Here is a 25,366-nt window from a genome sequence, read left to right on the forward strand (position 1 = left end):
TACACTCAGCCCGCTTTGGGCTCTCTGGCTTTGCTTCATCATTATTTGTGTGATCAGCGAGGGAGCCCTTTTCTCTGGGTTCACAAGATGCTAATGTTGTTTTGCTCGTCCTGAGACTTGTGCTGCTAAGGCAGCCATTCATCATAAGTGCCTCTTTCATTGGCCTTTCATTAAAACACAAGGTGCTGTCCAAGGTGTTTTTGTGCTCCTGCTCAATCTACAAAAGGGCTAAATCACACTGCGAGAGGCTGATACAACTTTTGTATACTCTTTATTTAACCATCACATGAAGACCATGAGTCATACCACCCCTTGAGATACATTTCCACTGTAGCAGTCCCATGACGAATGGAACAAATGGCACTCTTACTTTTTTGACCTAAATTTAACTAAGTTGCAATAACTTGTCTAGAACCTGGCTGGCTAGAAATGGTGGTTTTTATTTCTGAATTTACATGTTTTATGAGCTCTTCCAGCCTGTGTGAGCGGTCTGATCAGAGATGCGTATTTGCTGTTTGACTTGAGGTTTACTTGGGGACAAAATATTCAATTTTATTCCCCCATGTGGGATCGACTGATACCAACTGTGGAGCAAAGAAAATTGCGAGAGGGGGCAGAGCACCATTCTGTAGGAGGAATAAATCTCTTCTTATAAAGATGCTGCTAATAGCATATATTGAAAACTCCCACTTGAGTGGCGTAATTGGCCTAACAACAACAAAAAGTAGTAGGCCTATGTGAACAACAAAGGTTTTAGTATGACTTGGTTTGTACTATGAATTAATCCGACGGGATTTGATTGTAGTTTTAGATATGGCACTAATCTGCTCTCGGGCAGGGGGTGCACATGTTGCATGTTAGAGGAACTGTTGGCCAAAGCGGAAGCGGCATCACCCTGCGAAAACTATTCAGAGTTTTATTTGGATGGGGAAATCTGCTAGTGTGTGGCGGCCATTCCTTGTTGGAATGCAGGTTCGTCAACTCCAGGGAAACACCAGAAGGAGGCTTTTTAAAAGGGAATTACACAAGCGGGGATTATGCTGCTGTGCATAATGGAAACTGACCTCGCTTTGCTGCTCGCTCGCATGCCAACTGTGGAACAATGCAGTGGAGAGGGGGAGCGCAGGCACGAGCACCTGCACAGAGCACTTTCCGTGCTGCACAGTTCAAACATGCCTGACCTCCTCATGTATTTGCTCATTCACATTCTGTTACTCAAATGTTCATTCTGTTCCCTTGGTGAGTACTTCAGAAAATTCAAACTCTAGAAAGACTAGAAAGGACATTTTAGCAGGTTTAAAGGTGTATAGTCGCAGCAGCGAGGTAGCTCAGCTGTCTTTGTTGTAACGGATCCATACCTCACCTGGAAGGAGCCGTTTACCTATTTCTCCTCTACACAGCTAAATGCATACGTCTCACAGCAGCGTCCCATTAAAGATTATTGAACCAGGAGTCTTCTGGTCCAGCAGCTTGGCCTCTTTCAACAGCCTGACTGCTTACACTCATAAACACAGTCACATAAAGGCTGAGGGGAATTCATGGAAAAAGTAGAAGTGTAATCGGTATGCGAGTGTGTTCATGCAGGTGAAATTGCATGTGTTTAAGTGCTTATATAAGCATGTGAGAGCCGTACATGTGATGTGTGAGTATGTGAAAGTATCACGTAATGAGGATAATCGTGTGTTTTGTGTTAACCAAAGCCCCTGCTCTTTTCAGAACTTATTGTTTCTGTGTGACAGAGCTATTTTCCAGTAAGGCAACTCGTGATGTCCGTCAGTCGCAGTCAAGTCATACTCCTCACTGATGTCTGCTGGAACAAGCTAATAATCTAATGGACTAATACTGACCCAGAGGAACCATTCACCTTTTGTACAGTCTCTTGACTACTGTACTGGAGTGTCAACTGTATTATTTTAATGACCTGGCTGGTTTGTGGGTCGACTGTCTCGCATTGCCAGACCTATCTCCACACCGCTGTGGAGTAAGGTCTGGCTACACCCACACATACATTTTGGGATAGGAAAAAAAACGCTCTGGGTTGTTTGCATTTCTTTAAACCAATCACAATCGTCTTGGGCGGCGCTAAGCTCCAGACACAGCAACGGTGGCTCTGGATGGAACTTGTTTTGGTGGAACACTTGCACTGCACCAAAGAAAACGCCACATAAATATTAAATGAAGTTAACTGTTCACACAACACAGTACTGTGAGGTGTTAAATTGGCTACATACATGGTTAAACGTAATTTGCTCTTACTAGTGTATCGCCGTGTGTACTTCGTCCACAGCAATCACACCAATCGGTCCCAAAAAGTCTGTTAGATAGTAAATGCCGTATACACATTATTTGTAAATCTTTACAATAATTCCCTGGAAGAACCAAGCAGCCCTGCCTTGTTGCACAATCCAAATTTTCTTCAAAACTTGCCATTTTCAGCGTGTAGCTTGCTACCTCAAAGTTTGTTGTTGTTTCCAGAAGTGAACAGTTTGAGAATGGTAAAACACAGAGAGTGGAAGGTGAGGGCCATCCTGCACGTGAACGCGTAGGATGTTAGGCACTTATCCTGGAAATGGAAATGTACCGTTGATCCAAACTAGTGGGTCGGTGACAGAAGGTAGCACCGGGCACTGCCAAAACATCTGGCTCACATTAGGTTTTTTCTCTATCAGAATGATCTATTTTTAAGATTTCGTAGATACAAGATTGTAAAAACATTCTTTGCATGGCTCCATTTCAAGCCTTTTTTTTGTTGTTGCCCAGGCCACCACAGTTAGGGTGTTGGGTGGAGACTGGTCTGCTCTGTGCACACTGTCCTGCCAGTCCTATCTCTGGGACAACAGACGGCACCCGATACTGAGCTCAATTATGTAACGACAGTGTAAGATCTGGAATATTACCAGATTATGGAATAATAATTGCTGAAATGTAAAGACTGACATCCTTTGGCTTTAATACGTCAATAAATTAAGGTTATGTAAGTGGATTTTTGTACGTTAAAGACTTGTGTGGCCTGCGAGAGAAAATATATGTACTAAAAAATATGTATTCAGTGTTTTTAAAATAACTGAATTTAGAATCAATTTTGACTTTACTCTTTGTGTAGCAGAGCCACAACAAATCCGAAGAAGTAGGCCTATATTCTTTTTTTATAGTACATGGAATAAAAGCAGGATTCTGATGAAATTGGGTCTTAGGGCCCCCCCCCCCCCCCCCGTAGTTACAAAAAGAGGCGATGCACAAAGAATAAACGTTTTAATCGTCACATTACTGCCAATAACGCATAAAAAATGTAATTAGCAATTGTCAAATGTATAGCAACCATAGTAACAACATGGTGATTGGTCACTACATTTTTACTAAATAAACTACCGCCACTGACCAGAGTTATGTTATGTTATCCATCCATCCATCCATCTTCTTCCGCTTATCTGGTAACGGGTCGCGGGGGTAGCAGCTCCAGCAGGGGACCCCAAACTTCCCTTTCCCGAGCCACATTAACCAGCTCCGACTGGGGGATCCCGAGGCGTTCCCAGGCCAGGTTGGAGATATAATCCCTCCACCTAGTCCTGGGTCTTCCCCGAGGCCTCCTCCCAGCTGGACGTGCCTGGAACACCTCCCTAGGGAGGCGTGGTTCGGGCATCCTTACCAGATGCCCGAACCACCTCAACTGGCTCCTTTCGACGCGAAGGAGCAGCGGCTCTACTCCGAGCTCCTCACGGATGACTGAGCTTCTCACCCTATCTCTAAGGGAGACGCCAGCCACCCTCCTGAGGAAACCCATTTTGGCCGCTTGTACCCTGGATCTCGTTCTTTCGGTCATGACCCAGCCTTCATGACCATAGGTGAGGGTAGGAACGAAAACTGACCGGTAGATTGAGAGCTTTGCCTTCTGGCTCAGCTCTCTTTTCGTCACAACGGTGCGATAAATTGAATGTAATACCGCACCCGCTGCGCCGATTCTCCGACCAATCTCCCGCTCCATTGGCCCCTCACTCGCGAACAATACCCCAAGGTACTTGAACTCCTACACTTGGGGTAAAGACTCATTCCCTAACTGGAGAAGGCACTCCATCGGTTTCCTGCTTAGAACCATGGCCTCAGATTTAGAGGTGCTGATCCTCATCCCAGCCGCTTCACACTTGGCTGCGAACCGATCCAGTGAGTGCTGAAGGTCACAGGCCGACGATGCCATCAGGACCACATCATCCGCAAAAAGCAGCGATGAGATCCCCAGCTCACCAAACTGCAACCCCTCTCCACCCCGACTACGCCTCGATATCCTGTCCATAAATACTACAAACAGGATTGGTGACAAAGCGCAGCCCTGGTGGAGGCCAACTCTCACCTGAAACGAGTCCGACTTACTGCCGAGAACCCGGACACAGCTCTCGCTTTGGTCATACAGAGATTGGATGGCCCTGAGAAGGGACCCCCTCACCCGATACTCCCGCAGCACCTCCCACAGTATCTCCCGGGGGACCCAGTCATACACCTTCTCCAGATCCACAAAGCACATGTAGACCGGTTGGGCATACTCCCAGGCTCCCTCCAGGATCCTTGTGAGAGTGAAGATCTGGTCCGTTGTTCCACGACCAGGACGGAATCCGCATTGTTCCTCTTCAACCTGAGGTTGGTGCCGACCGATAGTCCTTCTCCATGTCTTCTCCGAACTTCTCCCACACCCGCTGCTTTGCCTCTTTCACGGCAGAGGCTGCAGCCCTTGGGGCCTTCGGTACCTTGCAACTGCCTCCGGAGTCCTCTGGGATAACATATCCCGGAAAGACTCCTTCTTCAGTCGGACGGCTTCCCTGACCACCGGTGTCCACCACGGTGTTCGTGGGTTACCGCCCCTTGAGTGGACCCTAAGACCACAGCTCCCCGCCGCAGCTTCAGCAATGGAAACTTTGAACATTGTCCACTCGGGTTCAATGCCCCCAGCCTCCACAGGGATGCACGAAAAGCTCCGCCGGAGGTGTGAGTTGAAAGTCTGTCGGACAGGGGCCTCCTCCAGACGTTCCCAATTTACCCGCACTACCCGTTTGGGCTTACCAGGTCTGTCCAGAGTCTTCCCACACCCTCTGACCCAACTCACCACCAGATGGTGATCAGTTGACAGCTCTGCCCCTCTCTTCACCCGAGTGTCCAAAACATACGGCCTCAGATCAGATGAAACGATTATAAAATCGATCATTGACCTTTGGCCTAGGGTGCTCTGGTACCAAGTACACTTATGAGCATCCCTATGTTCGAACATGGTGTTCGTTATAGACAATCCATGACTAGCACAGAAGTCCAACAACAAACAACCACTCTGGTTTAGATCAGGGAGGCCGTTCCTCCCAATCACGCCTCTCCATGTGTCTCCATCATTTCCCACGTGCGCGTTGAAGTCCCCCAGCAGAACTATGGTGTCCCCCACTGGAGCCCCATACAGGACTCCATTCAAGGTCTCCAAGAAGGCCGAATACTCTGAGCTCTTGTTTGGTGCATACGCACAAACAACAGTCAGTTTTCCCCCCCACAACCCGCAGGTGTAGGGAGGAGACCCTCTCGTCCACCGGGGTAAACTCCAACGTAGCGGCGCTCAGCCGGGGGCTTGTGAGTATCCCCACACCCGCCCGGTGCCTCACACCCTGGGCAACTCCGGAGAAGAAAAGAGTCCAACCCCTATCCAGGAGTATGGTTCCAGAACCGAGACTGTGCGTAGAGGTAAGCCCCACCAGATCCAACTGGTAGCGCTCCACCTCCTGCACAAGTTCCGGCTCCTACCCCCACAGAGAGGTGACGTTCCACGTCCCCAGAGCCAGCGTCTGCCGCCCGGGTCTGGTCCGTCGAGGCCCCTGACCTTCACTGCCACCCATGTGGCAGCGCACCCGACCCCAGCGGTTCCTCCCACAGGTGGTGGGCCCATGGGTTGGAGAGAGAGGTGCCACGTAGCTTTTTCGGGCTGTGCCCGGCCGGGCTCCGTGGCAAACCCGGCCACCAGGCGCTCGCTGACGGGCCCTCCATCTGGGCCTGGCTCCAGACGGGGGCCTCAGGCTTCCTCCGGGCAGGGTCACTCCATCTCTACCTCGTTTTTTCATAGGGTTTTTGAACCATTCTTTGTCTGGCCCCTCCCCTGAGACCACTTTGCCTTAGGAGACCCTACCAGGAGCACAAAGCTCCAGACAACACAGCCCTCAGGTTCATAGGGACACACAAACCTCTCCACCACGATAAGGTGATGGTTATATATGGTTGGTGATGGTTATATATATATATATATATATATATGTATATATATATGTATGTATATATATGTATATATATGTATATATATATGTATATGTATATATATATATATATATATATGTGTGTGTGTTATGTAAAGACACATTTAACTTTTCCTTTTTGTGAAAAATTGCTGTCCTGTGCATATGGCAAAGCGTTTCTTTATGGCTCTCTGTGCACACTGAAGTCACCATTATTAACTTTATGATATATATTTTAATCTTGCAAGTGAGAGCTGAAGTAAAATATACACCTGGGGTGAGAAAACAAAAGGGAAAAAGTCACCAGTCTTCTCTGACCCCTAATCATTTTCATACTGTCCCTGATCTTACACTTAATGAAGTGATGGCAGCGCTGCATCCCATAAAATCCTCCCAACACTTCTTGTGAGAACTCTGTGTGGACTTGATATTACTTGGGGTTGATAAGATGAGAAGGAGGAGGTTGGGGGAGATAGATGAACAAAAGCGTTGCCAGTAATTTCTTGCATATGCGGCACAGTCAGGTGTCCAAACGGAGAATCCAGGGTTTATTTTTAGATTTTGTAGCTCAGCATCTGAAGAGAAAGGACTTGTTTTTTTGCCTCCTGCCTGCAGTACCGATCCAGACATCCCTCGTTCACGCTCTTGCTCGCTCCCTTGTTGCCTTCAACAAAGACAGCAGTCCCGCGGAAACAAAAGAACAGCAGTATAGATATAAGTGAAAAGAACACCCTTTATTCCGACAGCAGCTTGCTTGGCACAATCTTAAACATATTTATCTGAAGGATTAGAATTTCTTGTGTAATTAATAACAAATTGGTGCGTGACATTTGGTTCAAGATGCCAAATATTTACACATTTGTACATGTATGTACCGCTGTATTTTATGAAAAATTGAGGCTGCAACTTATCTGTTTAAAAAAAAAAAAAAAAAAAAAAAAAAAAGCCAAATTATACATATGCATATCAAGTTTAAAAACAAAGCAATGTCTGACCAGGACGCAAGTATTCATTATATAATTATATAAAATGGTTAAAAGCAAGCAAACTCTTTAAGAGCTGAAACAATCGATTGATCGACTTGTCGACTGACAGAATTAATCTGCAACTATTTTGATCTTTTTTTTTTTGTCAGGCAAAACAAGCAATTAAGGATGGCACTTTGGGCTTTAGGAAATTGTTAAAGACCAAACAATCAATCAATAATACAATTGACGGTCGATATCTGGAAATAATCATGAGTTGCCTCATTAAACTCTTTGCAATCATGATGCTGAAACCTGCAAATATATGGTCATTTTTGCTTGATAATTGATTTCAAAAACGTTCAGTCAACTACAAATTTTTCGCAACAAATGCATCATAACAAATGTGTCTTCTCCAATTTTATTTTCTCAATTTCTGTAAAAATGACATCCAATTCCACCGAGATGCATATTATTTATGGTATCTATTTATAGGCCTCATTTGAGATGCATCACTTAAGCAATCTGTCTGTTGTCCCTCTCCTGTGTGCACGTCCTGTCCTGTCCTTGTGTGGGAAAGGGCTGTGGAAGCATGTTCACGTCCGGTTTGACCTCTACAGTGAGGAGGCATAGACGACCCCTGTAGACGCTGTCTGGCTGAATGTTTACAGGCTTTGGGAGGTGACCCCTACCTGCCTGTCATCTCTCTGTTGTCCCGGTGCTGACGCCCTTTAAAACACCCCTTGCGATCGCCTATTTTTAACTCTCTCTCAGCCAGGCGTGACTGTATACAGTGGCAAGGGGCTGAACATGTAACCAAAGCACATTGGATGGCGATGGCATTTAATTATTGATTCATGGCAGACCTGCAGCTTTGGTGGAAGCAGGAGGTGAAAAGGCTCGGGACAACAGGGAATTCCAACCTGATTCGTTTCCCATGGTTTCTATGTTTTTTTTTCAGAAGCTTGACAGGCAACATTTAGCAGCTAGAATAATGTATGGTTATGGGGCTATTTGTCCTTGATGTATCGGTAGGAGTTTAGCCGGCCGACTGTATTGGCATCAGTTTGTTTCCAGTCACCTCTCTGAGGACACGGCTGACAAATCCTGTAATTGATTGCACCTTTGCTTGAAGCAGTCGGCTTTCCAACACGTTTCATTCAGCGCATAAACCTGTCAGAAATGAAATGAGCTAAAGCCGCCTGCCACAGTCAGTGTAGCTTTAAGATACCAATGTCAGCCAAGTGTTCTCCAGTTTCTCATAAAATTTTAAGGTCATAACGCATTACTTATACTTTTACATTACTATTTTGTCCTCTAATCAGATCCATTTACTGTGTCATGAAGGCAGCCTTAGTGCTGCAGAGAGACACCAACGCTTTACAAATCAAGGCCGGATTAGCTCGTGTCCCACAGAAACAAAGCAACGGCAATGCTACCTCTGGTAAAGATAATGTGTCGGATGACACATATGGATATACAAATTGTACCACATTTCCATATGTGATGTAATTGAGTGAAATCCAGGAGGCATACAGTTGATTAAGTGGGCTTGGACTACTGTACATACAGTGGAGTGTTTTGATTTGCCTGTGCAGTGTTCCAAATGCTGCGCTGGTTCACTCATGTGTGCACACCATCGAATATCATAAAAACAGGCAACGGTGAGGTTAGGACAGATGCTGTGAGAAGTCTCAGGTGAGCACTGTTCCACTTCACTAGTCCATATGTGACAAGGGCCCCAAAACCCGCCTTTATTATCAGTTGCAAACCGCATTATTCTGCTAGCTCAATCTACAACATTTTATTTTCACGTCATTTTTGTTTTATTTGTATTTTTCCAAAAGTACTATGCATAAGTAGTACCGCAAAAGCAGTCCCATCTATTCTTTTTTTTTTTCTTTTTTTTTTTTTTAAAGATTCTTTTTTTGGGCTTTTATTGCCTTTATTGGATATGACAACTTAAGACAGGAATGTTGGGGAGAGAGGGGAATGTCATGCAGCAAAGGGCCACGGATCGGAATTGTACCCAGGCCGCTGCGGTAAGGACTGAGCATTGGTACATTGGGCGCACATTCAACCAGGTGAGTAAATTAATATTTAATGTATTTTTTTTACAATTGAGCACACGCTTCTAAATATAAATTACATTGAAACGTTCTATTATTGATGGCCATTATCACAGGCAAAATTCAGTTGTAGACAGATAGGGCAGGCAGCAACAATGCTTTGTGTGGACACCACACACTTGTAAGCCGCAGCAGTTCAGTGAGGTAGCTGTCATGCTGAGGTAAGCGTGTAGGCGTGTAGGCTGGGCGTAAAGGGGGGGGGGAAGCAGAGAGCCCGGCTCAGCCTGCTAGGGAAGCCGCTCATATACAGCGCTCAGAGCAGCCAGAGAAACGTGCACAACCGGTGGCAACAAAGCCCAACTACCTGTACGATGTTTGTTAAAGTTTATTTTCATCATTAGCATGTAGGATAGTCTGTTGTGAAGCTCTGGAGCTGCACACCTGTTGATGCTGTTCCACCCTCTCTGCAGGAACACGTTTCAGACACAAACGACAAACTCAAAATAACACAAACGCGGAATGCAACCTTGTTTGTTCTAACAGGAACAGACTGTTACATGCTGCTTGAATCTAATTTATCACTTTGACACTTTTGTACATGATGGCTGACATGGAAAAAACGTGAAAAAAGTGGATGTCATGAATGCAGAGCTCACCTTTTAAAAATATTTCCTGTTTCACAGGATGAGCACCTCTTCACCATAGGCAATTTCAAAGCTTGCGAAATAAAAATCTGATGACAATCCCCTCCCTGCTGTTTGAATAAACCCATTGAAATCCATGTACAGGTTTATGATACAAAGAGACTCTCTATACATTATTTTCAATAATAATAATAATACATTTTATTTGTATTGCACTTTACAGCAATCTCAAAGTGCTAAAGAGCATATAATAATGCAATTAAAAAAGATCAAGGTCAATAAATAGTTAAAAAGGAAAACCTATAAAATGGACTTAGTAAAAAGCTTTTCTAAAAAGAGATGTTTTTAGGTTTCGTTTAAAAACATCTGTAGTCTGTGGGGCCCTCAGGTGGTCAGGGAGGGTGTTCCACAGCCTCGGAGCAGCAGAAGAAAAGGCCCTATCACCCATGCTGCAGAGCTTGGTTCTGGGGGCTTGGAAGGTGTTTGAAGTTGCAGACCGGAGGGTGCGTGAGGAGGTCTGGGGGGTGAGGAGTTCCTGTAGGTGAAGGGGGGCATGTCCCTTAATGCACTGGTGGGTGAGGAGGGAGACCTTTATATTCAATTCTGAGTGGGACAGGGAGCCACTGAAGAGATTTCAGGATGGGGTGATGTCTTGCACAATGTGAGGCATGCCCTGTAGACTACAATTCGTACTTGGGAGGGACAATAATTCTGCGTAACTTTATCGCTTATTATGCAAGCATAACTTTAAGTTGCATATGAAAGTACTTTAACGCTGTTAGCGTATTAAGTTTTGCTGTGGGCTTGGTGGTTCAGGTGAAACCCGTCTCATGTGAGAGGTTGTGCCATAGACCTGCCGTTAACCCCCAGGTCGATAAAATGTTTGCAGGAATTATAACTGTAGCTTAGAGATAGCTGTAGCTTGTGTAAGCATTATGCTAGTTATGTTGCAGGCGTGTTACAAGGAGAGACAAGATGTGAGCCTGCAGCTTGGGCCCAACAGGAACCGGTCGCAAAGAGGCCGTTTGCCACAGATGCCGGATCCCATCACGGAGACGGCCAGCTTCTGTCTCCAGCCAGGTGCACTGTGGAGCGGTTGCGTTTCCAGAGATGTGAGCCGTATGGTGGTACCATGATCACACTGTGTTCCAGCTGGAGCTCTGGATGATGAGTCCTCAGCATGGGAGACGTTTCTGCCTGCTTGCTTTCAATTCTGTATGACTTCAGACTCTTAATATAGCCCAAGCTTTTACATCGGTTTTTAAGGAGGAGCTGTGATGTTTGACTATTTTTTCTACCATGAATAGGTATGAAGTCATTGGTTGCAGAGTTGTGTGAAATACTGCAGACTGAAGATGATTTTCAAAAAGTGTTCGGAGCCATTTCAGTCCTTTTGAAAATTCAAAGCCCTTGATGTTGTCTCTGAGTTTCCAGCGTTTTTTTTTTTTTTTTTGGATGATGATCACAGGCTGCTTTTCAATTTGCATTTGACCCTTTCTGGCTATGGTGCCCTGTTTTTAGGTATACAAGACATTTTTGCTGTATTTGATAATCCATTGGGAAGAGATGGAACAACAAGAAGAAGGAATGACACTCTCAGGTATCATGGCCATACTAATTCAGTGTAAGCCTGCTGAACCAACAGGGCACCCCAGACCTGATCCTTTGAGGCTGACACCCATCATGACGTCACATGGTCCTCTCGGGGTGGGTTGGGGACATGTAATGCTGCTGATGTGTGGTGACCGTGACATTTCCTCTCTCCTCAGCAATACACGAGTTCCCCACTGACCTTTTCACCACTGATGAACGCAAGAGCGGGGCCATTGTGCTCCACATCGTGGCGGTAAGAGGACTTTTTATTTATTTATTTTTTAAGCTGCTGCACCTGCATCTCCCATCACATCGGTCACCAGCCAACACTTTCAGTAGAGCTCAGCTTGTTGCAGATGGATTTAGAAGCGTTTCACTTAGCAGCCTAACTGCTTGTTTTTAGCTTTTAAAGTGCCCATATTATGAAAAAAACACTTTTTCTGGGATTTGGGGTGTTATGTTGTGTCTCTGGTGCTTCCACACACATACAAACTTTGAAAAAAATCCATCCATGCTGTTTAGAGTGAGATACAGTTTCTGAATGTGTCCCGCCTTCAGTCTCTGGGTGAGCTGTTCAAAATCGGCACGGCTTGTGACGTCACAAGCCGAAACGAGCAGGCTAACCGCAACCATTAGCTCGTAGTGTGCTAACGCTAATGCTAACGCTAGCATGCTACCTCGTTCTCAATAGGAAAGCACTGCTACAACATACACAAGTTCACCATAATCTAGAAAAGAACTACTTCCATGTGCGCCCTCATTTAGAAGTCTCCCAGCTAATCCTGCCTTGTAACTGACCAAAGTTATAGAAACAGCCTTTCTTTTACTGTCTATGGAGCTAGCTAGCTGACATGATCTACATCTGAGCTACTGCGCATGTGCAAGTGCAATCAAAGATGGTACAGAAGAAGAAGAAGAAGAAGAAGAAGAAGAAGAAAAGAGGTCTCACTCTGTAGCTAAAACAGAGACCAGCTGAAAAGACGATCTGCAGCAGTGAGAGAGAGCGGTGCAGTACAACAAAAATATGGTGTTTTTTGAAAATTAAACCATGTAAACCTATTCTGGTACAACCTTAAAATACAATTATGAACCTGAAAATGAGCATAATATGGCTGCTTTAAAGCCTGGGAAGTAAGGTTGGGGCTTTGGTAGCAGTTTTCTGCTTAGCCAGACTGTAAACTTTCCACATAGGGGCTTTTTAATGCTCAAATGATTATACACTTCATCGTATCAAAATCAGCATGCACCCATTTTTGTGCAAAAATAACTATGTAAACTCACGCACAGACGTGAGGAAGATATATAGGGGAAGAAAGAAAAATGGGTACAACAGTTTAGTAGTACTTTAAGCGTGGAGGTTCACATCTTTGGTAAAGCATATCTGTGCTGAGAAAGACTATGGGATACAGCTGAAAGCTCTGGGAATAGTTAGTGCCTTTAGAATATTTGATCACATATCTCCTAAATTAGTGTAGCCAAGGCCCAACCAAATTTAAATGGGCTTGTAATACAGTAAACAAAAAATGGCCCACAGTAGTTACACATCAGCACAATATGCAGCAGATTAAAATCAGATGATGTAAGTCATTAGCCTTACAGTAATTTGAATGTATTGAATGGAACATGAGAAACTACAAGACGTCATTAATTTAATTTCACGGTTCTAAAGTGTTGTAAAGTGATGTCTGTCAAAGGAGAGCTTTAACTCAGTAGTGTGCATGTGTAGAAAGCTTCATAAATATGTTGGTGCTACTCTCGAGGTTGGGAGTATTTTTAGTCAGTTTAAATTTAAGAATGATTCATTAGAACAATGCTGAGGCGCAGGATGTGATATAAGGACAGCCAAACCTCCATTATTTATATTATAAAATAATAAATTATAGTATGAGCTGCTTCTCCACATGAAACTCTATAATTGTCTACATTTAATCATGCTAAGCTCCACTGACTGGACATAAAGACATAAAGCCACCTGTGGGGTTCAGTGGAGTTTTTCCAGTAGGCCTATTGTTCAGCAGGAGGTATTGCTCTTCATGCTGGATTTAACTGGCTTTTAAAGGTTTCTTTGAGTCAAATGCAACTTGGGGCTGTAGTCAGGATTTTAGAAATGCCGAGGTCATGATTCCCCCCCTCCTAACACACTCCCCATCCCCGCAGAAATCTTTGACCAGAAAACCATTTGTGTTTTCTTTCCTATGCATGAAAAGCTGTTTTAAAGCCTTCTCCACACTGTGGTAGAAATGCTGAGACTTTTTAATAATGTATAATTTTTGGGATTCTAGAATAGGTTCACAATTTATTAAAGTTGGCCCTAAAGCTAATCTTTTTAGACTTTCCCGCCACTGCAGCTCAGCAAGGGAACACAGAGGGAATTTTATACGAAGAAGACATAACATTGGGAGATACAAGCTGGAGTTGTCTCTCTCAAACTGCTGAAGCCTTATATTATTTTCAGATACAGTTTTGAATATTAGGCCTGTGGATTTTTTCCCCCTTACATTGGAAGCAAATTAGGAAGAGAACTTCTGAAAGAGGAGGAGGAATGACTTCAAGCAAAACCTGTTTCAGTGTTCATATGGGCACCTAAAAAATTGCAAACCTATCCTTTTTAAAAGTAGTCAAATTTAAACATCAAATAAATACTAGAGGTTTATAAAACACACCATGTTTGTTTAGAAAATAAAAAATCAAAAAAATCAGAGGACTTGCCCTCATTGTTATAGCTCCGGCCCTGAACACACCCTGTATCTTTTGACCTTTTTTTGACTTGACATATACTGACATAATGAGAGCCAGTATGAGCAGAGGTGTGACAACTGTAGTACTTTGCCTATATGGCATGGTTAAGCCCTTCTCACCACCGATTACATTAGCACAAAGATCCTTGGAAACTTTTAAAAAGAAGCAGCTCCATCTAATTATTTCTAAACCTTTTCATGAAAGCTCAAATACTGCAACAGTATGATCACTGTTTGGTGTTGTGTTCTGTCCAATTTTTGGTTTCACTTCACAACATCTTTACGACCAGATTCTTCAGATATGATCAAAACTAAGATTTGAGCTGCAATCCAGTATACTGCGCTTACATTTTGTTAAATGCCCCCAGCTGTTTGTTCCACACGGAAATATGACTTATTAATGTCCAGGCATCACTGCTGAGGAGGAAAATAAAACGTGTGTGTGTGGGGGGGGGTATGATCATGCTGCGGTCCTGCACTGCCCCCTGTGGATAGCATAGAGCAGAGCACCGCTGCTGAGGCTGCCGGGCCATGATGATGTCACAGCTGATCTATAATTTATAGATCTGGCCTCAGCTACTGAAATAGGCTGTGTCCTCCCCCACCCCTCCTCTTACAATTTGAAAATCTACATTATCTGGCAGAATAGTTAGTTAAAACTGCTTGTTGCTGAATTAACACTTGGATTTATTGCAGGCCCTATTTCAAGTGTGCTGTGCTTTGAGATTCCCCTTCATCCGTCCTTTAGCTGGAGAATACCTTGCTCTGCCAAGGCTCTATAACCTCAGCTAATTTCTGCTGATTAAGGATGTATCTACACAGGGGCACCCACCCTCTCTTGCCCTTGTCTCACACACACACACACACACACACACACACACACACACACACACACACACACCAAACTTAACTCTGCTGGTTCCGTCTCTAGGCACTCTACATGTTCCTGGCCCTAGCCATAACATGTGACGAATACTTTGTGACATCGCTGGAGAAGATCTGTGAGGTACTTGGGAGTTGTAGCCCTTTCTAAGTTTCATTGTTCAAGGTCACACAATGCTGGTTTGTCTGTGTAAAGTACACATTTTTGCTTTATTTCTGCAGAAACTAGATCTGAGTGAAGATGTTGCAGGAGCCACCTTCATGGCAGCTGGCAGCTCTGCACCAGAGCTTTTTGCATCTGTCATTGGTAGACACACACACACACACACACACACACACAGACACAGACATTTCCAGATGGTTGGTGTCACCGCTGATTCTGATTGGCTGCCTCTCTCTGTGTGCAGGTGTCTTCATTACCCACGGTGATGTGGGGGTGGGGACCATCGTTGGCTCAGCGGTCTTCAACATCCTTTGCATCATTGGTGTCTGCGGGATCTTTGCTGGACAGGTGTGTGTGTGTGTGTGTGTGTGTTTGTGTGTGTGTGTGTGTGTGGCTTGCTGCATAATTCTGTTATTTATAGACTGCAGAACAGCACATGTGTGGCAGATGTTTTTTGCTGAGGGGATACTAAGCCATCTGCATCAGTTAGCTTTCTCAGAACTGGTTTAGTATAAATGGAGAACTGAACTCTGGAGACGTGAACGGATCATAAATCTTTGTTTCTTCTTTAAGCTCTTTCTGTCAAGATCAATTTGCATATCAAAGGTATAATATGCCGTGTTAAACTAAAAAAAAACAACGTAAAGACTAATACAAAAGTAATCCCTCTCAATCATCACTTATGACCAGGGTCACACTGAATCTGTAGGCAGATTAAAAAAAAAAAGAAAAACACATTAAACTCAGAATGTTAACACATCCCCACCACAAGCAGAAAAACAGTCCGCTAAATAGATTTTCATTCTGGATCACTAGAAGTATGCATTTTTAGAGACCCTGCCCTCTGCCTGTATCTTCTTATTTTTCTGTGTGCGGGATGTTTATGGGTTTATTAAGCATGCAGGTTGTGCAGCCAGGTCTCATTCCCAACCGCTGCTTTGCCCCTCAGCGTCTCATACTGACGCACAAGTTTAACTGACACACACACACACACACACACACACACACACACACACACACACACACACACACACATATATTGCGAGAGAGCATAATAAATATTCATACAAAGATTTTACCACACATGTAGGACAGACAGGCAAATAAAGTACACCGTCATGCAAAAACTGTCTACAATGCACACACGTTCAGTCATGGCTGAATACACTCATGCAGATATGCCCAAATGCATCTTGTGTTAGCTCTTGTAAATAGTGCATGTATAGATTAATACACACATGCAGACATCCCCAGAGGATGTGTTCAAGTAATTGCAATGAATGCACATACAAACAAGACTAGACACACCTTCTCCTACAGTATTTGCATACAGATATGAACATACCATTTGACTGACTCAGTACTCTTACTGCAGGCTTTGATTTTACAGTGTGAAAGTATAATCAGCCTGCTAAGATTTTACAGCGTAGCGAAATGTCACATAATCTCAGCACCAAGTTTTATGACCTTAATCTGGGTGGCTGACACAGGCGCAGCACCCACTACCATAAACAAACACACACACACACACACACACACACACACACACACACACACACACACACACACACACACACACACACACACACACACAGAAAGAATGAGGCTCTGCATTTCCTCATAATCCGACAATGTGGCACTTTCCCGTGGAGGGCATGTGTGTTTATTTGTGCCTAAGAATGTAACCGCTGTGAAGCAATCAGAAAATAACGTTTTATTCCTTTGCTTTGTTGGGCGCTCCCTCTCTTCATTTATATATCTAGCTCGCTCGACCACTGCGCTTTCTCTCTCTTTTTCTGGCTGTTTTTATTTACAGTAAGCAATACTCCCTAAATAGCACACTTTAAGTGCATTGGTTAATACCATCTGTATCAATGAAAATGCTTCACATAACTCTTGCACATACAGTTGTGTTCAGAATAATAGCAGTGGGTTTAAAAAAAGTGAATAATGCTCAAAATCCTTAGAATAGCTTTTAATTCCATAATATCAATGCATTGGGAACACTGCACATTCAATTTTAAATCAAAAAATGACCAAAATGTATCAAGTTTGTGTTATACCTTTTACAGAAAGTGAAGAAAAAGTAATATTAGGCTGTTCAAATAAATAGCAGTATTTGCCTTTTTTCTTTACAAACTCAAACATTTACTGTATAAACTGAAAAATGTCTCAAGGGTTTGCTTTACTTTGAATCACTGCACTAATATTTAGTTGCATAACCATTATTTCTGAGAACTGCTTCACATCTGTGTTGCATAGAGTCGACCAACTTCTGGCACCTGTGAACAGATATTCCAGCCCAGGACGATTGAACTACATTCCATAGTTCCTCTGTATTACTGGGTTTTGCCTCAGAAACAGCATTTTTGATGTCACCCCACAAGTTTTCTATGGGATTGAGGTCTGGGGATTGGGCTGGCCACTCCATAACATCAATCTTTGCTACGCTTACTTACTTGCTCGCTTTTGGGTCATTGTCTTGTTGAAAGACCCACTTCAAAGGCATTTCCTCTTCAGCATAAGGCAACATGACCTCTTCAAGTATTTTGATGTATTGAAACTGATCCATGATCCCTGGTATGCGATAAATAGCCCCAACACCACAGTATGAGAAACATCCACATAACATGATTTTTGCACCACCATGCTTTACTGTCTTCACAGTGTACTGTGGCTTGAATTCAGTGCATGGGGGTCGTCGGACAAACTGTCTGCGGCCCCTAGACCCAAAAAGAACAATTTTGCTCATCAGTCCACTGAATGTTGCCCCATTTCTCCTTTGGCCAGTCAATGTGTCCTTTGGCAAATTTCAACCCATTCAGTACATGTCTTTTTTTCAGCAATGGGACTTTGCGGGGGCTTCTAGCTGATAGCTTTGCTTCACATAGCCTTCTTCTGATGGTAACAGTACTCACAGGTAACTTTAAGTCTTGTTTGATTTTCCTGGAGCTGATCATTGGTTGAGCCTTTGCCATTTTGGCTATTCTTCGATCAATTTGAATGGTAGTTGACCGTTTTTTCCCACGTCGTTCAGGCTTTGGATGCCATTTCAAGGCATTTGAAATTATTTTGGCTGAGCAGCCTATACTTTTCTACACTTCTTTATATGTTTTCCCCTCTCCAATCAACTTTTTAATCAAAGTCTGCTGTTCCTCAGAGCAATGTCTGGAACGACCCATTTTGCTGAGTATTTCAGTGTGAAATGCACTTTAACCAGCATGCATGACATTTGCTTCCTTCCTTCCTTAAATATGGGCCATAATTGACACCTGTTTCTTCACAGAATCAATCACCTCACTAATTGAACACAACACTGCTATTATTTTGAACATGCCCCTTTCAATTACAGATTCAATTACACAGAATGAGCAGCATGCATGTCATGACTGTTGGGTCTGTTGGTTTTATATGACTCTACAACACTTAGTAATAAATTATTTGCCATGTAGAAATATCACTTCTACCAAAAAATTTGATTTATGAGGTTAGTGATGTTGGATTGCTATTATTTTGAACACAACTGTAGATGCAGTTAAAGAAAATATCTAAAATATGACTTTGCACTTTCCCCTGTGAAATCAGGTGGTGATTTTGACCTGGTGGGCAGTTTTCAGGGATTCCTTCTACTACATCCTGTCTGTTTTGGCTTTAATTGCAGTAAGTCGGACCATATGCAATAATTAACACCAGCTGTAATTTTCTCCTTTGAATGTTGTTTTGAAATGTTTCCCTTAATTTTTCAGTTCATCTACGACGGCAAGATAGTTTGGTAAGTTATTAATCTAGTTAAGCTTTACATGTGTCCACATTTCAAAAATAATATGTAACTTTTGAAAGAAGTAATACACAATTTGCGCCTCTAATGATTATAAGCTAAATTCATAACCATAATTCATTCCAGGTTTTCTAACTTAACTGATTTCACTTATAACACCGAATAATGATTGTAGCAGGTAGCTAGAAGACCTGAAAATATTCACCTAAGCTAAAAGATCCTGGATATTCCATTTATTTCCTAAGGTGTTTGTGTGGTTACCTGAATTCATTGTCACTGTATCAATCCTCCTGTATTTGTTTTCCTCATCAGGTGGGAGAGTTTGATACTGGTGGTCATGTATGCTGGATACATCCTTGTCATGAAGTGAGTTCTGCTCATTGTTGTTTTGTTTGATTAATCAGTCAAGCTGACTGATAACACACTACCGCTGCAACAACCTGAGTGTGTGCGTGTGGAGAGATGCTTAAACTGTGGCCCACTAATGCACTATTATCTGTGGGCTGATAAGTATAACCATAATGAGTGCACTCAGTAGTTTCACAAGAGAAGGGTGGGTTTCCAGCTGGAGGGGAGTGTCTCATTAATTTCCCCTTACCCAGAACATTCAGCTCAAGAGCCTTCTGGTGGAAATATTTTTATGATGCAATTTCACACAGTTGGGACACAATTTTACAGTTTCTCATTTGTGGTTCTTTGACAATTATATTTCAAAATTGTTATTCATTTTCAATATTTATTTCTCTCTCTCTCTCTCTCTCTCTCTCTCTCTCTCATTTTATATATATATATATATATTAATCAATCCTGCACATAGACTCATCTTGACAATTTCTTGTGTTTAGTGGTTTAATTTTAGATAAATAATTCTAAATCGGATCATTTCATGAATAATTTCAGATGTATTTTATTACATATATATACATGCTTGAATCCAGAACTGCTGCAAAGTAATTTGCTTCCTTGCTTCATACGTTACAGATAAGCAGATAAGAAATCGTCCCGGCACATAACAGCTATAAGTTATTGTTTTTACACTTCAGTTTTTGTACGAATTTAACAAAAGACAGGAGAAGTTAATTCGTAAGTTTTTGAGGTGCTCGATCGGAATTGGACATTACCTCCCGATCAGGACTCGGATATTTTTGTATATATATTCTCATTATTTTTTTAACACATCTATAGTTATGCGGTGGCACAGAGTTAGACCCTTTTGACTCCACACAGAAACAGCAACGCGTGCGGCATGACATCACTTTGTTGCAGAGACGCTATTGGTTAAATGCCGGCAAAGTAGAACACGGAAGCAGCTTGAAGCGGAAAGCGCGAGTATGTCTACGGTCTGGAGGTATTATAAAGTTGAATTATTATAGAAGTATCGGATCGGGACTCGGTATCGGTAGATACTCAAAATCAAATGACTCGGACTCGAGGGAAAAAACCTCTGAGAAGGGCTGCACCAGAGCCATTCCCCCCGGTCTATATTCACCTTTACACAGCCCTTTTGCCCTATGCGCTGCTGCACACACATGAACTAAAGTAGAAGGTGCGCATGGAGATTCCCACACAGTAGAGCTATAATCGGGCCTTAAAAGTTAGGCCCAACAAGGCCCGAGCCCGACAAGTACATTTTGATTGACAGCTTTATAAAAGCCCAAACCCGTTTACAGCCCGAAATTATTCAAATGTGCGCACGCACACAGCTCTTTTGCCTTTTGTCACGAATGAGTCATTTATACACTGGCCCGTTATTTTCAGAGGCCAGCCTCCATTTCACCTCCTCAGCATCCATTTTTGCGCTAATCAAAACACATCACCTGACCGCTCATTTACTGCGACACCCGGAGCGCAAGCCTGAGCCCGTCCTGAGCCCGTCCTGAGCCCGTTCTGAGCCCGTTCTGAGCCCATGAAAATGATAGAAATTAAGACCGGGCAAAGATCTTCAGCTCTACCACGCAGCTCGTTTAGACCTACCACTATGTGCTTGGCATTTTCTAATTCAAATTTCAACTGAGGGTGCAATACATGCTTTTGCACCCTTGTAGAACCCCCCCAGAACAGCCCTGCTGGAATCTATTGTATTTTAGCATTTTGTTTGAATTATAGAAGGATCAGAGTGGGTTTATTTGCAGTCATTTGTCTGGGGTACGAAACATTTGATCACAATCTGCCCCGAAAATGTCTCGTCTTCTGTCTCTTTTAATCTGTCACATTTCAGCTTGGATGACATGTCTGTTTGCATAAAATACAGACTCCATCTAATATGCCATATTTGTGTTTTTTATAGTCATAACTGCATAATGCCAACCCACGTCGTCCTGTGCCGCTGTCTCTGTCCAGCTGGTAATCTGTTCCACACTCAGCAGCAGCTTGCTCTCTCCCTGCCATACGAGTTTAATCTTTCTCCTCTGCAGTGGCTAAGAGCACAGGCTTAATCGGATCACTCCTCCTTTCTTATTTGGAGGAAAAAAGTGCTTACTGTAGGATGTGCTGTCATATGTCTCCCCTCTCCCAAAAATATCCGCTGACCATTTCGGCTGTTACTGTCAAAATGGTGTAGAGTGGGATTTATATAGCCTTGCATTGAGGTGACCTTCCAGGGCTCGGCTGTGGTTTCTATTTATTTATTTATTTATTTTGCTCCTCAAATAGCACACATACTGCCAATTGTGAAAACAAATAACAACATAGTGAGAAATGCAATGACAGATGTTCACAAGTTATTTTTTGGAAGTTCAAGTCAAGTCTCAAGTCTTTTGCAACGAGTCAAAGTCAAGTCTCAAGTCTCTGGCCATCTGATCTGTCCCTAACACTGTATTGTTAAATCTTATGAATTCAAAGCATGTATGTAGCTACCATCCATACAGTACAGTATCAAAATCAGTTGTGTGATAACTTTATGGGGTCTACTTAACACATCCCTCTAGCCCTCGGACCTGGTGAAATATTAACCTAAGTCTGTTACATCATATGGAGACAACTATAAAGATACAATTTGCCTGTTCCCAGAATTAGCACAACACTTTGCGATGGTTAGCTTGTTACCTGTGGTGATATATGCTAAATGTAAGATCTCTTTCACTCAAAAAAATGTCTAATGTCGAAATGGAAATCAAGAGAATGGAGGCAGCGCCACACCAGTTACAGAACAACATGCATCTTAGTGTCAGTCCAAATTACGCACAATAAGCAGTTTGAACTCACTGATGTAATGCCATTTATTTTCTAAGTGTTAGTACGCTCAGTGAAACTGAGTCCAGCGCGAGGGAGATCCGACTCAGAGGAGGAGAGGTTAGTGAGGCCAGCGTCGCCACGCATGGATGAAATAATGAAATAGTAAATAGGACCACAGTAACAGAAATATGTGCAGAATTAAGACCGTCAAGACGGCCCAGTGTTTGGTGGACCGGGTGCACCTTGTTCACTTAATAGTCTACAAATCATCCACGGGATCAATTACGCATCACATGAGTTTGCCCACCCGACACAGCGTTTGTTCCTGGGGAGATGGATCCGTGCGTCCCGCCTCCTGTGCGCCATGGATGTCTGAGCCTCAGCAACTACTAACTATAAAGATACAATTTGCCTGTTCTCAGCATTAGCACAACACTTTGCGATGGTTAGCTTGTTACCTGTGACAATATATGCTAACTGTAATGTCTCTTACACATTAGCAAATGACTGACCTATCTGGGTGCGTTTTGAGATGCCTGATGAAGTCCGACGTTGTTGATCCGAGATCCGAGATCATTTGTCTTGGTGCCACACACCTTGTATGTAGCTGTCCTCTTACTGCCACTGTTTACGAAGTTATTGAAAGAAAAACTTATTGAAAGAAAAAGGACTTGTTGTCACCATCGTCAATGCATTTTTTGATATGTGAGTGTGTGCACATAAGGCATAGCGCATGCATTACGTTGCACATTATGGCAAAGGGCAGGGGACATGCAGCCCGTCATACGTTTCCCCAATGTATATGCGCCAATAAAAGAAAATAGAAATACATGAATACATTTAGATTTAAAAAGCAATAATTGCATGAAAACAGGTTGTTGACGAGTCTCGCAGCTCGAGTCCGAGTCAAGTCTGAAGTCTTTTGGGTCGAGTTGCAAGTCAAGTCTGAAGTCAGCTGTTTGTGCGACTCGAGGCCGAGTCTCAGACTCGAGTCCCCATCTCTGTGCAATGACACAAAATGTAAAAAAAATAATCTCTAATGCTTTTGAATCTTAAATTGAGCATTTGGGCCCAAAACTGACAAAATGTAGCCTTATTAGAAACGGACACCCTGCTTCTATCTTCATAACATTATCTCCACCTTCAATTGCATGTAACTTTTTTCTCAAACTAAACTAAAAACTTCTAAGTAGCATTTGCTTGGCAGCTAAAATGTCATAGCCACTGTTTATACTGTGATGCTGCAGAACAGCAACATTCAGCTTTGTTAGTTGAAGCTATAATGTTCAAAATATAAAGCTCTGTATTTGTTTGTGCACTTACTTATATATTTATAATGGTATTGTATTATCTTTTATATAATTTGGGCTCCATACTTTACAATCTGTACAAATATAGCAACAGCTATCCTTAAAAACTTAAAAAAACGTAAAATAAAATGTGGAATTAAGCTAATGGCACTGAATTATTTCTTGCAAACCATTTAAAAAAAAACAAGACATTTTTAGTTTTGAATGTTAGCTTTTGAAGGTGTAGAACCTCTGAAAGGGACAGAGCAGCTCTTGTGATGTTGCCAGTGTTATTTGCACACATTTGGATCAAAGGGAGCAGCATTGTGTTGAGTACTTTTGATCCATTTTATGTAATGGCACTCAAATGGTCTTATGAAAGCCCTTTTTCCTTCTTTTCCATTCTAACGCAGAACGGCATATTTCAGCAATTGTTTTGTGTAGAGTGCTGGTGCTGGTTTTTAGAAAGTAGGTTACCTTAACTGTAAATTGATTCTATAGAAGTATGGAGAGTAAACATGTTATTTTGGCTAATTAATACATACTATATATTTCTTGTTTGGAGCCTTTCATCTAAAACTCTTAAACCCTATTTGCAAATGGGAATCTTAACACTGTAGTATGCTTTGTCTTGTTTATTTCTTTCCCCTTTTGGAGTCTGGACTAAATTATTTCAGTAGCTCTAATTTAGGGATTATGTTCCATCTGTTTACTAGATTCAACACCAGCATGCAGAGATTTTTCATGGGGTCGAAGTCGAAAAAGAACGTGGCCAATGGTAACGCTGCGGCCAGCAGTGAGATGGAGGACGGTAATACTAGTTATGACTATGTTTGGGATGATGACCCGTCATCACCTCTACTCTCATCAGGTAAGGTTAATCAGACAGGCTGGGTACCCAAGACTATTCTCTGCCAGGAAATGAATCAGATGATGAAATGGAAATATATTAGACGATTTAAATTGATTCTCTGGAAGATTGTGGTTATTTCCTTCTATTAGAGTGTCTGTGGCTCTAACCATTGCTCTTTTCTGCTGAACTAACTTGAATTTTCTCATGTTCTACTGTATTCTGCTGAAATTTACTTAAAGCAATAGTTTGACATTTTGGAAAATATGCTAATTTGCTAAGAAATCGACCCGGCACATAACAGCTGTGAAGGCACAAGTTATTGTTTGTACACTTCAGTCTTTGTACGATTTAACAATCGACAGGAGGAGTTAATTCGTGAGCTTTTGAGGTGCTGGTAGAGGGATTTTGCTACCTTCGGCGAGAGCCATGCTAGCTTTTTCTCCTAGTCTTAATGCTATGCTAAGATAACCGACTGCTGTGCTTGTAGGCAGATTTGGGCACCTTCAGACTGAGCCAGGCTGGAAGTTTTCCCCTGTTCCCACCTGTTTCTTCTTATGTGACAGTATGCTAAGCTAACCATCTGCTGGCTGCTTTATATTTAGCGAAGAGACATGAGAGTGGTATCAATCTTCTCAACTCTTTGCAAGAAAGCAAATAAACACATTTTCCCAAAGTGTCAAAATCTTTCAACCATGATTCTGCAGAACCACACTTTGGAATATCTTCCAAAGATCAAGAAACCTTCAGTCCTTTGACCTCATGAACTGCACTACCTGAAGGGAGACGGTTTTGTCAAATTTCAGCCCTTACTTTTTTTCTTTTTCCTGTGGAAAGATCTATATGTTCCTCCATTAATTTTCTCTGCCCGCTAAGTCCTTTCCTGGGTGATAAGCAAGCTTATCTGAGCATACAAGGGGAAGCTAAATGAAGTGCTCTTGTTAAAAATGGGAACAGCATAATGAAGATC

The 25,366-nt window shown here is 42.7% G+C and overlaps 1 protein-coding gene across 4 annotated transcripts in view; it reads left to right on the plus strand.

Annotated features, from left to right (window-relative positions):
• The window catches only part of slc24a4b (solute carrier family 24 member 4b), a 43,260-nt gene that overhangs the window by 9,133 nt on the left and 8,761 nt on the right, over positions 1 to 25,366 (plus strand). For 2 of the 4 annotated variants that reach the window (XM_031321930.2, XM_031321929.2), the window contains exons 3-10: positions 11,699 to 11,775; positions 15,192 to 15,266; positions 15,365 to 15,449; positions 15,550 to 15,653; positions 18,891 to 18,965; positions 19,052 to 19,077; positions 19,396 to 19,449; positions 24,263 to 24,417. In XM_031321930.2, coding sequence (XP_031177790.1) covers positions 11,699 to 11,775; positions 15,192 to 15,266; positions 15,365 to 15,449; positions 15,550 to 15,653; positions 18,891 to 18,965; positions 19,052 to 19,077; positions 19,396 to 19,449; positions 24,263 to 24,417 — 651 coding nt within the window. The remainder of the gene's footprint in view (positions 1 to 11,698; positions 11,776 to 15,191; positions 15,267 to 15,364; positions 15,450 to 15,549; positions 15,654 to 18,890; positions 18,966 to 19,051; positions 19,078 to 19,395; positions 19,450 to 24,262; positions 24,418 to 25,366) is intronic. The other 2 variants (XM_035995237.1, XM_031321931.2) reach the window with 1 other exon arrangement.

This window comes from Sander lucioperca, chromosome 19 (genome assembly GCF_008315115.2).
Source record: "Sander lucioperca isolate FBNREF2018 chromosome 19, SLUC_FBN_1.2, whole genome shotgun sequence".
Lineage (NCBI taxonomy): Eukaryota > Metazoa > Chordata > Actinopteri > Perciformes > Percidae > Sander > Sander lucioperca.